Consider the following 14,615-nt stretch of genomic DNA (forward strand, 5'->3'; position numbering starts at 1 on the left):
GGAATATGGTTACTACAAGAACAAACATAAGCATTCTTACATTCCAGATTTTTCTTGTCAGAAAATAACTTATTTCCCACTGCAACTTCTGCTTTATGCTAGTCACTGAGAGTGATTGTTCGGCATCCCGGTTCTTTCCAAGGGATTATTTTTTATTTAAATAAAAAATATCCTTGTTTATAAATAAAGATTTTCTGGATTTTCACCTGAAACTCGTCTTAAAATATCCATAAACATTGATTCAAAGTTAGATTCATATCTAAGTATGATTTTTCAATTCATAGTTACTGATAAGTCATGAATGTATCACTTCTATAGGAACTGGATACCATTGCCTGGATTTTATTTAATATATATGTTCTCATAACACTCTCTGCTAGGGTGCTTTTCCATAGTATAGCTGTATTCCAGTTGTTCTTTTCGATAATAAAATTTGAATTGATTTATTTGGACTTCCGAGCTTTGAAGAACACATTTTGCTCTGTTTTGCTATTTAGATACTGGAAAATGCCAACATTTGGTACTCTTTCTTTATTCCATAGTAAACACATCTAAATGTCCTTCTGAATCAGTCTAGCTTTGTTTGGAGAGGAAATTGTAGAGTATATAAAGCTCTAGTTCTTGCAAAATGGCATTACCTGCAAGTTAAAAACAATGGGGCACAAAGTATTTGTCCATTAGATGAAAATGGATCATTTCATGATACTGAATTCCTCTTCAAATTATTCTTTGAGGTAATTAAATGAAGCTGTCTCTATCTGTCTGCCTTATTTCAATAAAAATCTTAAATTGAAGCGTGCTTGCCCATTATGTTTTAAGTTGGTAGAGTAAAATGATCAAGTTGGTCCAGTGTTTTCTTGTGAAAGAGCAGAAATTGTAGGAGGAAATAGATCCTGGAGAAGTTTAGGTATTTCACTTCAGGACAAACATTTTCTGACTTAAAACTACACAATGATGTGTTTGTTAGGAGTTAGAGAGGGGTCAAGAGTTTTGGACTTTACTGATGACTTGATTTGTTTTCCCTCAGGTTTTCTGGGGTCACTGCATCAATGCCCTTATCCATTCCATCATTCTTTTCTGGTTTCCACTGAAAGTGCTGGAGCATGGTAAGGGCTTCATTATTTCTTATGTTCAGTCTTACAGAACCCAGTGTGTTTGCAGAACGGGGGGTCGTGACAAGTCCCAAGAAAATAATGCTGTCAGACAGTTCAGTAGTCTGTAGCTGCTCAACTTGGCGAGTTGTCTGGTGGCTTTCTGAAATTATTCTAATTTAACATAATTATTGTTCATATAGTGACTTTAATATGTGAAAAATGAAGCTGCTGCTTTGTTAAAATGTCCTACCCAAATACTGAATGTTGTTCTACAAAATGCCCCCTTTTTTTTCCCTTTACAACTGTTTGCTTTATATCTTGTTGTAATTCTCCCATTCCAAAACACAGTACTGTAAAAAAGAATTGGCTGGAATGGAAGAAAACTGGATCAAGAGTCAGAGATATTGAGGAAATGAGACTTTTTGGTGTACAAATTAGGGTTATTAAGCCTTGCTTTTTAGGGTAATGCAACTACATGGTATTTCAGGGACTAGTTAATTCCATATGGTTCCTACCTAGTTTTCCAATGTAGTTGTGTGGGTGGGAAAAAACATGGGAAATCTGTTCTTTGTGGCAAGAAACAGGGTTAGATCAGACGAGGAATTTAGGGGTGGTGGAGAAGAGAATATTTATCAAAAATCATAAATTTTTCACAAGTGAAATTCTTTCCTGGAAAGCACGGATTTTAAGCAAATCCAGGATGGATTAATTAGGGAGGAGGTGAAAGAAATGGAAAGGGAGGGAAGATGAATGCTCACATCAGAGGCATGGTGGTAAAGATACTTGTGGGGGTTAGGTTCATGTTTCTCTGCTTGGCTGAGTAAAATGTCAGTATTATATCCTCAGTGGGAACTTCACACGCTGGCTGATGGACCATATAAGAAAGCAACTTCCCTTTCCTCTGTATGTGAGCTAAAATAAGGTTCAGTTTTGTGAGAAAGGGGTTTTTATGGTCGGTTGGTTTTTATGTTGATTTGACGAGTTTTGTTGTTCTGTTCCACTGTTTTTATGACAAATGTTAATCTCAAATAGCTCTTTTTAAAATTCAGCTGCAGAAATTTTAGGTTGACATGTACAGTGATTATAGTTAAAGAAAATTAGATAGTCTTCCATAAATGTTTTTCCCATTCCTAAATAGGTAATGTGCTTTTTATTTCAACAATTAGAGTTATAAGACTGAAATATCAGCTTAGAGGGTAACTGAGTTCCTTTGAATATGTTGCTTAGTTTGTTTTTTTTTTCCCAGAGAGGAATGAATTTTCAAGTTTCTTTGCATTTCCAAGTGCAAGAAGGATTTCAGTGCCAGGGACAAAAATGTGCCATTCACAATGGAGTGTTTTTTAACCTCTCAGGTTCCTTAGAATGTGAAGTACATCTAGTCCATGAATGGGCACTTGTATAGCTTCAGAAATGAATGTTCACTGAGCTTCCTGCTGTTCTCATTACTACAAATATCATTCCTTTCAGGACAACGTAGTCTCCCAAAGTGAAAGATCATGGAAATCACTGAAAATAAAGACATTAACTTATTACATTAAAATATATAACTTAAAAAAGGCTGAGACTTAGAGGAAAATTTATTTAAGTATTGAAACGTTCTCTGTGATGTTATGCTATGCTGTGATGTTATGGCTGTGTCATGTCAGCTTATTCTATCAAAACTCATATTTGTTTGGGTTTGCTTTTTTTTTAATAAACTGAGCCTTTTGGCACCAGAAGGGTTCATTGAGCACGGGAGACTGAATTCCTGAGCACCCTTCACCTTTTTCACTGACACCAGAGGATCAAGCAGGGTGACTTAAATTTTGGTGTGTCTCTGTGAATGATGTGGTGAATGCCTGAAGTCACTGCGGAGGAGCTGGGCTGAGGCAGATGCCAGTGCCTAGAAACTGTGCCAATTCCTAACCCAGCTGTCTCAGGCTTTAGCCCCAGTTGCAGTGTTAGTCACTAGTCTATCTGCTGCTATTTCTTACTAGTTAATATTGAAAAGAAAGCAGGGATACAGCACTAGCAACTTCTGGAAAATGTTCACAGCCTGTGTGTTCTTTGGAGACAGCCACATGCAGCCATCGTAGAAGAAAATCAAAACAAGTAGCTTGGGTTAACTGCACCAACTAAATATATAGGGTTTTTACCAGTAAGCTGGCAGAGTCTTCACCACAGAGGTCAGGAACTCTTCATAGGCTTAAAAATTTACTGATCCTGGAGTGCACCTTTGTTTTAGAACTTTAGATCCAGTTTTGCAAATAACTCTTAGCGAAATGTTACTGTCACAGTAGGAGCTCACTGTGCTAGGCTGTATGTGTTTAGGAATGAGTCCAAGGTTTTATCTTGAGCGTTTTTTTCCCTGCTGTACATGTATCTTCCTGGAAGTTGTCTTAAAACCTGAAAATAGCAGTACTTCTCATGCTTGAGTAATGCTTGAAAACTGCAGTAAGTACAAGTTCAGCTGGCATTCGCGTGATGGTTGAATGTGTCTTCATGGTGTTTCTGTTTGGTTCAGCAAGGGCTAAGAGAGACTAAATGGCATTTGAAGTATTGCCAAGGTTGGCTCTTCCAAATGATAGTTTAACATGTATGTACTTACCCTTGTGCACACGTCATAGAGAAAGGGTGGGTGGAGACCAAATACTGCTCAGTTACTGAGCTAACCTCCAGTGAGATATTGTAGATATTTATAAATGTCCTTTGCAGATGAAGCTTTCACTGCTCTTCTTAATTCAGTTCTCTTTCAACACAAATCAGCCAGCATATTACTGCTTTGTCATCACAGGCACACAAATAGTAAGTTTTGTTAGAGATGACAATATGTAGTGCAGGACAGAAAGCAACAGAAAAAGTGACACTGATGTACCTAAGCTCTTAGGGGCAGATTACATGTTAGGGTCTGGTGAACACTTCCCCTTTTGCTAGGTCAGTTTCTGGCAGCCAGGGCTGTGCCTGTGTGTTCTATCTGAGCATCATGGCTGAGCACAACTCCTGCATTACCATCGCATCACAGCTTCTAAGAGTGCTTTTAGATGTTCAAAAAGGCAAGGTTGGGTGCAGTTATTTTCTCCTGAAAATCTCCTTGTTAGTTTGTCCATTCTGTTGCTAAACCTATTAACAAATGTGATCACTTTTATGTTCTTCTTTCAGATGCAGTATTCACAAATGGACAGGGAGTTGACTATTTATTTGTTGGAAACATAGTTTACACTGTAAGTTTGTGTATCCCAGTAATTTTTGAATGGTAGAATTTCTTTCCGACTTTTTTGTTTACCACGAGAAAATGGTATAAACATGAAGAAAGTGTGTGAGCAAAATGAAATCAAATTGATGCTGTGTGCATGGTTTTCCCTCTTCCTTTTAATTTTTCTTTCCCAGACATGCATGAAAAATAGCTTCTGCTATGTCCTTCCCCCATCCCACAATGCCAAGTTTCTGCATTGCTAGCTAAATGGTAGTAGATTCTTAGGTGTAAAGGGGAGATTGGGTTGTAAACACCTTAGAATATGAGAGACTTAGTAATGAAGTTGTCTTGTTCCTTTTTTTTTCCCTTGCAGTATGTTGTTGTCACTGTGTGTCTGAAAGCCGGCTTGGAAACAACTGCATGGACTAGAGTAAGTACTTTGCAGTGTCTTTTGTTTTATTATCACACCTTCCTCCCTAATGAGTATTGATACAGATAAGAAGTGCTAAAAATCATTTGGGAGTTCAGAGTTTTAATTAGATCTTTCATGTAAGGATAGACTGCTAAGCTCCCTAAGTACAGAATGTGAGAAGAATGAACTGGTAGATGACACGATATCTGTGATGAAAAAGAAGTGGGAAGAGTATACTAAAAGTGCATTGTCAGCATCACTACTTAAAAATTAGAAAATTTTACATGAGATCAACATACTGCTGTAATTGCTTAAGAAAATATATCAAGAAAATTATCTTTTATATTTTATAGTTACTTCAGAATTAATGCAATAGGGAACAGAAGATGTCTGCCCACAGATAAACAACTGGGTTTTGAAAACATCCATGAAGCTGGTAAAAAGAACTAGTGATGACTTCATGTTGGTTGAGGGGTTTTTGTTTTGTTTTGGTTTGGTTTTTTTTTTACCCTTTTTTTGTGTAATAAGGATGTTAAATAGTTAAGTTGGTTCCTTGATTTGAGCTATTTACTTGCAGTGAGCAAGTGCTCTGTTGCTGGTAGATGACAGAATCCAGCCGGGCAGTGAGCTCCAAAGACTGTAGGGGACAGGGACAGGGGTTGCTCCTGTGTTGATAAACCTTTAAACAACACCTTTCTCTTCTTTCCCCTAGCCCCTCTGAAAGACTAATTTTTTAATTTTGATGGAGTCCCTGTTTCTCCACATCAGTAAAATACTTTATGGGAATTCAGTTTTCACGATGTATAAAGAACAAGCCCTCTCTGCCTTCAAGGCCAAGCTGTTTTGGGGACTCATATTCTTATTTTGCTAGTTTCTTGGAGGGTTTGGCTTAGATCTTGTAACCTCATTGCTTCTGTTAGTTGTAAAATGTTTTATTTCATTCCTCCCAGAGGAATTGTGAAGATTAATTAGCTGATGTCAGTTCTGATTTTTAAAGATGAAATACTATCTGTATGGATTATTTAATTGTTAGGGAGATGCTAATATTTTCTGCCTCATTCTCTCATCTGAAAAAAAATTGGGGTTTTTAACTGTTGCTTGTGCATCAGTTCTGTATATCAACCTTGTATATCAACATTTTAAAATGCAAAAATCCTTAAGTTAATCCTTCATGGACTAGAAGAGCATATAGCCAAGTGTGCATTGAAGGTATGTGAGCTTCTTTAGATTCTGTTTTGCTGTGAATTGTTTGATTTCTCCTCTCTCCTCTTCCCAGGATAGGTTATGGGTGTCTTTTCAGTCACTTGGGGATAAGCATGATCCCCTGATTTCTAAACTTCATTTTAAAAGATACCACAATGTTTAGTAGATGTTTGGGCTCTATAACACTGGCATTTTATAGAGAAATTATTGTTATTCACAGAACAGTTGTGTTTAGAATGAACTTTTTTCTAAATTTTTCCCGCTTCTAAATGCTGTCCCATTGCTTGAAACAGTGACTCTCATTGTCTTGGAATCTGATGTTGGTTATAGTTTCAGCTGTGAGTGGATCAACACACAGAGCATCATTAGGTTACTTGAAGAGTATTAAATTTACAACACTGAGTTAAACCTCTTGTCCATCATCACGTGGATTGGTAACAGGCAATTTGTTCTTGAGAGTGAGAGGGACACTGCCACTTGGGAGAACCTGATGGTTTCAGCAGAAAGGTTTAAATAAATAGTGTAGTCAAAGTGTTTGGGAGCCTGCTAAATCCAGTAGGTAATGTGGAAAGAAAGGCTTTGATAGAAGTGGTAACACAATGCATAATAAAATCCACACCTTGAAGTTAAGTGGAGTAGCTTCATGTTACATGTTGCCTATCTGGAACACTGCAGTAGGCTTTTTCTCAAGTACAGTTTCTTCACACTGCTTTTCCACACTGTATGAACCATTTCAGATAAGCAGAGCACATGGGAGAGCCACACCATCTGTCTAGTTTGTATGCAAGAAATTTGATTTGTTTCTGTCATTCCTTTTACACTGCTGATGGAGACGCTTCTGGTTTTGCTCATGAATTCTCCAGGGTAAATGACAGACATCAGTGGAGAATCAACAGTGCAAAGGTTGGGTGGGTGAGTGTGTAAGGAACATTTTCAAGCAGGGCAAGGAGGGCTCTTCCAGAATACAGAAGCTCTTTTAAAATCAGAGAAGCAATTTGGGCAGATACAAGCCTGAGGTGAGATGATTGGGACAACCATGAGAAGAAGGTAAAGACAGCATAAAATGAGTGAAGTCTGCTCAGCTGGAAAGGGTGAAGAGTTGCAAAATTGAAAACTGTCCTACCAGCAGAATGAAAAGAAAAATCTGAGCGAGACAAAAAACCTGATGTAATTTCACCACATAAATACACTTCCTGCAAAATAAGGCTATGTCTGAGATTGCTTTCTCTGCTTGCTTTTATTGTTACTGATTTTGATCACAAAGTCCAGGGGCTAGGGAAGCACCCGTCCAAGCTATCCTGAGCCTTCTGTCCACTTGTCTGAGAGGAAAGCTGTGGCACAAGAGAAGGTATCACATCCTTTTCAGAAAGCAGTGCTGGTGCTGTTCTGCCATTGCATGGGGCTGACTTTTTTTAAAGAAGAGCTCTTGCAGCAGCCTTGCAGTACCTGATCTTTGGGGAGCTGAGCACAACTGTTTCTCACTTGGGCAGGGATTCTAGTCAGAACCTTGACATCAATTGTCCCTAGTTTTTAGAAGAGTAAATGGACTGGAAGGATTTTAGCCTCTCTTCTCCTCCAAGTGTTTTAAAAAAATTAATCTTTCAGTTTCTTAGTTTTCTTCACATCAAAACTGAATCAAGCATGTATGTGGGTATTTTAGAGGTTTCTGTTTGTTACATGGGGGTTTGGGGTTGGTTTTTTGGTTGTTTGGTTTGTTTCTTGTTTGTTTACTTTTAATGAAGTAGTTGTAGGTCAGATCTCCTGGGTGAAACATAATAAACAGCAAAATTTGAAAACAAATCTTCCTGCCCACTGTGTCTCTTCAGGAAGGGGCCTAAGTCTTGCTTATTAGCCCAGCAACTTTCAGGGTTGAGCAAAAGTCAAAATTCCAGTTTTCTGAGAGTGCCTAGAAGAGCTTTCTTTCCATTGCCACTGACATTTTGTCGGATGAGTGCTTCTACATTGAGAGAGCCTCTGGCTGATCCCAGCTATCTGCCAGTCTGCTCTGGTGCTGCAGGCTCCTTGCTTGTTTGTTTTCACTGCCTGTGCTGGAGACACAGCACTGAGGATGTTCAGTGGTTGTGGATTAGGAACCTCTTCTCCTTCTGGAAGGTTGTATCTATCTCACAGCAAGCAGAACACAATACTCAGACACTTCTTTGGTTCTCAGACATACCATTCAAAAAGTCAACAGACATAATCATCCAGTAGGAAATATGAAGCCGAGAGCTGAACCACAGTGACCAGTGTGTGAATTCATTCCCATGTTCCTGAACTCATATGTAATTAGCAAATAAGATTTATGCAGGTACTTCTCTGAATTGGAGCCAAAGTCATCAGCCACAGGAGTTGTTGGCATCCCAAAAAGGCTGGAGGCAATAATGAGCTCAGTTGCTTGTTACAACTGAAATTACTGGTTGCATCCACTGCAGTGTAAAAGTAAAACAACTTAAATCATCCTGTACAGAAAAAACAGTTTGGGTGTGTAGCAAAAATTACTTTCTTTAATGCAACTGAGAAGAAGTTTGTGCTGGACGTGCTCATGGTCATTTAATAGAACTTCTATTTTCCCTTAGTGAGTCTACAGACTAAAGAATCAGTAAAGATATAAACTGTATTGCATATCTATAAGTCAATTAGAACACCTTTAAAACAAATTAATAGCAAAGTTGATCAGTAGATGTTGATTGTGATAGTGTATTGCACAACACTGAGTCTTCCTCTGTGAAAGGTGAGTGATGTATGGGACTTGTATATATTTACTGCCAAAGGGGATTTGTCCATGTGAACTTTGCCCTGTGCCTTTGAAAATTTCTGTCTTGATTTATGTGTTGAATCTGGCATGCGCATGACAGGATGCAGGAACTAGATGAGAGAAATCATGGTTCCAAGGAAAATCTGACGAGTTTTCAGAGCTCCAAATAAGATAGATTGGCTGAGAAGAGTATCTGTCTGCCCTGTTGTGAGGCAGAGATTAAAGAGAACTGGTTTATGCTGTTTGAACAACCTGTGCTGCTGGCCCGAAACCAAGAGCGGCAGACAGGTCTGAGTGAGACCAACAGAGACCTGAGCAGGGAAACACTTCTGGGCTGGGTGAATGGAGCAAATGCCGTGTGTTGACTCTCCTTCTCTCCCTGCTCCTTGGCAGTTCAGTCACCTGGCCGTCTGGGGAAGCATGCTGCTCTGGCTCGTGTTCTTCGGGGTGTACTCGGCCATCTGGCCAACGTTCCCCATCGCGCCGGACATGCTGGGACAGGTCAGTACCAACACCTGGCTCTGGGGACAGCAGCCCAGCACAGCGCCCTGCTGTGCCAGTGCTGCTGCTTCGCTTCCTCAGCACTCACACCGTGCTTGGAAAGGAGCTGTCCTCCAGTGAGAATGCTTGGACTTCATTTTAACCTTTTCTTAATCCCTGTATTCATTTAGTTTAATCTCCCCATGAGAAGAACTCTCTTTCTCCCCCAAAGTGACATCATACAGGATTATACGCACTGTGGATACTGTATGACAATTCTCAGTTCAATGTGATGGCAGTGGGACCGGCTCTTTTATTAGTGTCTAGTCCTGGTGAGACATTGTGTATTTGACAAAATGCTGTATTTGTTTGGGGGTTTTTGTTTGGTCATGGGTTCTTTCTTTTCCATATATTTTGCTTTCACATTGTTGCTTTTTTCCATCATTCATTTCAAATAAACAGAATTGCCTTAAGAATAGGATGAGATGGTCAGAAGCAGATGGGGAGCTGATGTGTTACTGATTATGATATTGGAGGAATTTTGGATTTGTTCCTTCTATGTCAGTTCCAGGTGGTGAATTTTTTTCCTTCAGTGTCATTATTTCAACCTGTGGTGAGAAGATCAAATTGCAAGTCTGTCAAAATCACTCAGGAGCCTTGTGCGTATTTAAAATAAGGGGATTACAATTAACAATTGTAACAAATAAGGATTTAATAAATGTATAATAAAAATTTGTTCTGTTGAGGTGAAACTGCTTTCAAATTTACCAGAAAAATGTATTTGGTAATATGTTTAGGTTTCAATGCAAGTATGTGGTTCATTATGCAGAAAGAAGAAAAGCTATCTAATAATTTTGACAAATTGGCTAAATATGCTTAGATTGATGCCCTTGTCTACTAGAAAATAATAATAAAAAAGTCAAGTGTTGGCAAGCCAGTTAGATTTTTGAGATTACTCCCATGTTTGTATTCAACAAGAGCAGTCAGGCATGAATTTGTTGTTGCTCTGGCTTAATACATATTTTAAAACACTGAGGATAATGGAGGGTATAATACATTTTCATGAACAGCTTTTTACAGCAGAGACTGACAGATGACAGGCTGGGATCAGCAAGTGTCTGACAAACAAAGCCTGAGTCCTCTGATAGTATTTCAGACTTCGTGATCTTCACATGTCTCACAGCACTTCCAGCATCAGTAGCTCTAAATCACATTTTCATGTATTGGGCAGGAATTTGCCTTCAGTATCGTGCAGAGTTGTGAGCAACTTGTCCTCCACAGCAGACTTTAGTGCTGCCATTAACTTGTCAGACTTCTAAAATACCAACAATATGGTGAGCTGTTGCTTCAAACATAAAGGGTCAGACTATAGGCTTCAGCTTGTTGTTGTCTTTTTTTGGTTTGGTTTATTTTTTTCCACAGAAGTGACTCTTATTTTTTATTGCAATTTAAGCAAAATTCATGGTGTGTTGGTCATCGATGTTTGCTCCAGCATATAAAACCACAAGTCTTGGAACAAAACCTTCATGTTAATAAGGTTTTGCTTTTGCTTGAGTATGTTTTTAGAAAGTGTTTGTATTTAACCTTTGCTTTCATGCTCTGATTTTCTGACACTATGACTTGAGAAATGGTACTAAAATCTTACCAAGATGAAAATAATTTTTGTCTTTACGAAAGTGTTTATCTTCACTGTTTATTCAAATAAACTCATCTCTAGGATATTTTATATCCTCATACTATGCAAATCTAATAGCTCTTGAAGGGAGATGATTTTAACTGTAATAATCATGAGCATTTGTGCCAGCCAGGACTTTGTGCCACCAGTAGAAGGCTTAGGAGGTGCAAAACTTTTTATTCTGTCAATTCACCAAATGTCAGCATGAGGCATAGCAGACTTCTAAGTATGTGAAATGATGCTTTGTTTCTGCTGGGGTTTGTTATACTGTTTGCACTAATTATTCCTTTCTGTTGACCATAACATCTTGAGCATTCTCACAAGGAAAATAATACCCTTTTTCCTCCTTGAGGACAAAGGAAAGCAACTTACTTATTCTCTCCTGTCCAAGAGTCAGCATATTTCTTCTGTTTCCACTACAGTATTCATAATGGAATGCATGTGACATAAGACAACGCTGTGATTAAAATTTATACAGTCCTTAATAGAAATTTTCCAGTAGTATTACATCTGGTACTTTGGAAGCAAACTGTTTTGGGGGAACCTTTTCAGACACAAAATTTCTCTTTAATAGTATCAGAAATAATAATGTAAGAACAAGGAAACCCTTGGTAGCTCTCTTGGCTTATCTGAGTATTTGTATTTTTTCAAGTGAAGTTTTTTTTTAATATTTGCAGAGAACAGTGACACTGCGAAAAATTGGTACCTTTTCATTGTCTTGCCTTTAGAGCCAATATGCTTTAATGGGAACTGGTGACTTCCAGATAATGATATTTTGTACAATGTATGAACCCTTCCCCACCTCTTGGTAGTTGTGACTTACCATCACAAATTTTTGGAAACAATTAGATGTTTGTGTTCATAAAAATAGCTACTCACTTTGATGCTCATTAACTAGAAGAAGTAGTATAGAAATGTGCTGCTCTAAGGATGTGAGTTCGTTTTTAATTATCATGTCCTGCCCTCATGTAATCTTGTGTATTTTGTTTGTTTGCCTGTGGTTGAAGATTTGGTGTCCTGAAGGGAGTAGTGACGGCTAAAATTTGTGCTTATTTCTTACATACGCCATATACATGGTATGGGAAATATTCTTCTCATACTGTGTTCTTGTATTGATTTCTTCATCAAAATTGAAGCGTATTTTAGGTTAATGGGAATAATATTCATGGGAAAAGTATGGGATTAAAGTGTGTGCAGGTATTCCCACCCACATACATGCCTAAATACCTGTACCTGAAAGCATGTGTATGTGTACAGGAGGATGTTATGAAAGTGATCGTGCTTTGAGTCTTGATCATTATTTAAGATGAGGAAAAACAGGTATGTTCTTTCCTCACCTGAAATTTTTAATGTTTTAAGGCAGAGTAGAGGTGGCAGGAAAGGGCTATTCCTATCATCCCTCTGAAGCATCTGCTGTTGTTGATGATGAAAGAACTTAGCTGTGATTTCTGTTTTCCATTTTATTTACCTTAATATGTGTTATGTCTGTCTCATTGTTTGTTGTTACCATTAAGGAAATACCTTTAGGAAGATGAGTATCAGTCTCATTCTTTCTGGCCAATGGAGGGGGGATTTAGTCTGGTTTAGAGAGGGATGTGTGTTGTGGTTATTCTGAATTGCAGGTTAGTGTTTCTAATTTTTTAGACTTTTGCTTTGTACTGTGTATGATCATTTTGCAAAGCCAGGGTTTGTGAATGATATTGATCTTAGCATGTCATTGGGAGGCTTCACAGCTGGAGAGTTTGAAGTTGGAGCTGCTGTACTTCCCAGTTACCTTTATACAACAGTATTTGAGAGAAGACTCATTAAATCACAGTCCAAATAATTTTATCACCAGTGTGGTTGAAACAGCTCCGCATAAGAGCCACCTTCATAGCTATAATGGCAAGCTTTCATTTCCTAGCACTCTGCACATCCTTGACAGAAGATACGTCTTTTCCAGTTAAACTGTCAAATTCTTGCTAGGTTATTTGTCTGCTTATGAAGACCTTTAAAGAACCTGTGCATGAGCTTTACCTGGATTAAAGGTGCTTTTTAAAAGATCCCAGTAATGGAGGTCTGTGGTTGATCCCATGTAATGTGACAGTAGCAGTACTTGCTTTTATTAGTTGTTTGTTAAGAAGACATCTATGGCTCTTTTAAAATCTCCCCATTCTTCTGTATGTATGGCATTAACTTGATGGGCTTGGCTGTTGCACTATTGCTGGCTTTTGAGAGAGAGAGCTGATACAGATAAGAGAGTGTGATGGGTTTGGGTTGCGTGGTCGGTTTTGTAGTTGGCCTTCGATCTGAAAGGCTCTGAAATCTTGCTGATTGAGTTCTTACCGAAGCATGTGAGAAAACTTCATGGTTTACATGACTTGGAAACAACACGAAACAAACCCCAAAAATCCTGGAGGCAAGATAATAATCATTGCTGCAGTGAAATAAACAGGTTTCACATTACTGCCCTCTCAAATCCATGCTGCAAAGCTGACAGCTTAATGTACATTTTTGAGTTTTCCAGAACATTTTTGTCTTACTCTCTATATTTGAATCATTTTCCAGAGGTCTTGGTTGTTGTTCTCACTGGCTTCTCATATTTCCACAGTTTGGTGCTAGTTAGAAAATTGGCTGTTCTGATTGCGGTTTGTTTGTCTGCAATCAGCTGCACATTACATTGTGGTGTCAACATTTTGGTTAGGGAAAATGCTTCATCCAGCTGTTACATGCAAAGTAGACTTGGCCTGCAGATTGGGGTCCTTAATGCCTGCTGATCATGTTTGTTTTTATTATTATGCAGAGAGGCCTCTGTGGCACTTGATGTGGTTTTGGAACATTTTCTGCAGTTTTGGACTAGGCTCTGAGCAGACAAATTAGACTAATGAAGCATGCATATATTTTTAAGCATCTGTTGAGGGAGCGGGCTCATTTTTATGAGTCCACATGGCTTTCAGAAACTAATCTCTCACTTGTAGATTTCTGGCGTTGTGTTGTACTATATCATACACCACAAAGATGAAAAAATGGAGATAAATGAGTATTTTTATAAGTCCTAAATGGGAAACAAATAGATTAAGCATGGTTGTTTTGTGCAGACTAATCCCCAAAAACATGCCCCTTTACCTATTTGGCAACTCTGACACAAACCTGTTCTAAATATTTCTAAACGATGTCCCAGACTTAATTTCTCCTTAGGAAATACTTTACAAAGGCTTTAAAGCAGGACTGTATGTACAGCTGTGCCCAGCATTGTGCTGGCATCTCCTATATAGAGCCATGTGAAAATAGGGTTAAGGCAGAAGCATGAGTACTCATTAAGGTTTGGGAACTGGCAGTGTGAGCAAGGCGATCAGCTGGCCTTCGGGCTTCTCTAGAGTTTTCATGTGCTCACCTTCACTTCTTGATTCCTGGCCTGCAGAAGAGCTGTGGCCAGCAGGTGAATGTGTTAGATGGGGAGCAGTAGGGAAGGGAGTGGTTGTGAATGGCTACCTGCAGGCTGGTGGTCAGCTGATTTTTCTTCCATGTTGGGGTGTAACCTGGACATTAGCCACACTCTCTGGGCAATGTCCATTTGGAGATGGGTATCCTTAACAAGTGTTAATGCTACTCAGTAGCTGACATAGAAACACAGAATATTTACATTTTTGTGTAATTGGCCAGTTACCCAGATTTACTGCCTTTGGAGTGGGGAAGAGCAGTGTCGAGGAACAAACTCCTTCACTCAGGATGGAATTATCATTCTGTAGTAATGGACTGAGCTTCAGAAGTTTCATCTTTTTTCAATTTGGAGTTCAGTGTTGCTTCATGTCCCTCAAAATTTCCCCAAATAACTTTATTCGTAT

The 14,615-nt window shown here is 38.7% G+C and overlaps 1 protein-coding gene across 2 annotated transcripts in view; it reads left to right on the top strand.

Annotated features, from left to right (window-relative positions):
* The window catches only part of ATP8A2 (ATPase phospholipid transporting 8A2), a 270,602-nt gene that overhangs the window by 165,532 nt on the left and 90,455 nt on the right, over positions 1-14,615 (top strand). For both annotated transcript variants that reach the window (XM_057366714.1, XM_057366713.1), the window contains 4 exons: positions 1,028-1,106; positions 4,233-4,294; positions 4,640-4,696; positions 9,030-9,137. In XM_057366714.1, coding sequence (XP_057222697.1) covers positions 1,028-1,106; positions 4,233-4,294; positions 4,640-4,696; positions 9,030-9,137 — 306 coding nt within the window. The remainder of the gene's footprint in view (positions 1-1,027; positions 1,107-4,232; positions 4,295-4,639; positions 4,697-9,029; positions 9,138-14,615) is intronic.

The sequence above is a fragment of the Malurus melanocephalus genome, unplaced genomic scaffold (genome assembly GCF_030028575.1).
Source record: "Malurus melanocephalus ecotype Western Australia unplaced genomic scaffold, MMel_1.1 scaffold_70, whole genome shotgun sequence".
Classification (NCBI taxonomy): domain Eukaryota; kingdom Metazoa; phylum Chordata; class Aves; order Passeriformes; family Maluridae; genus Malurus; species Malurus melanocephalus.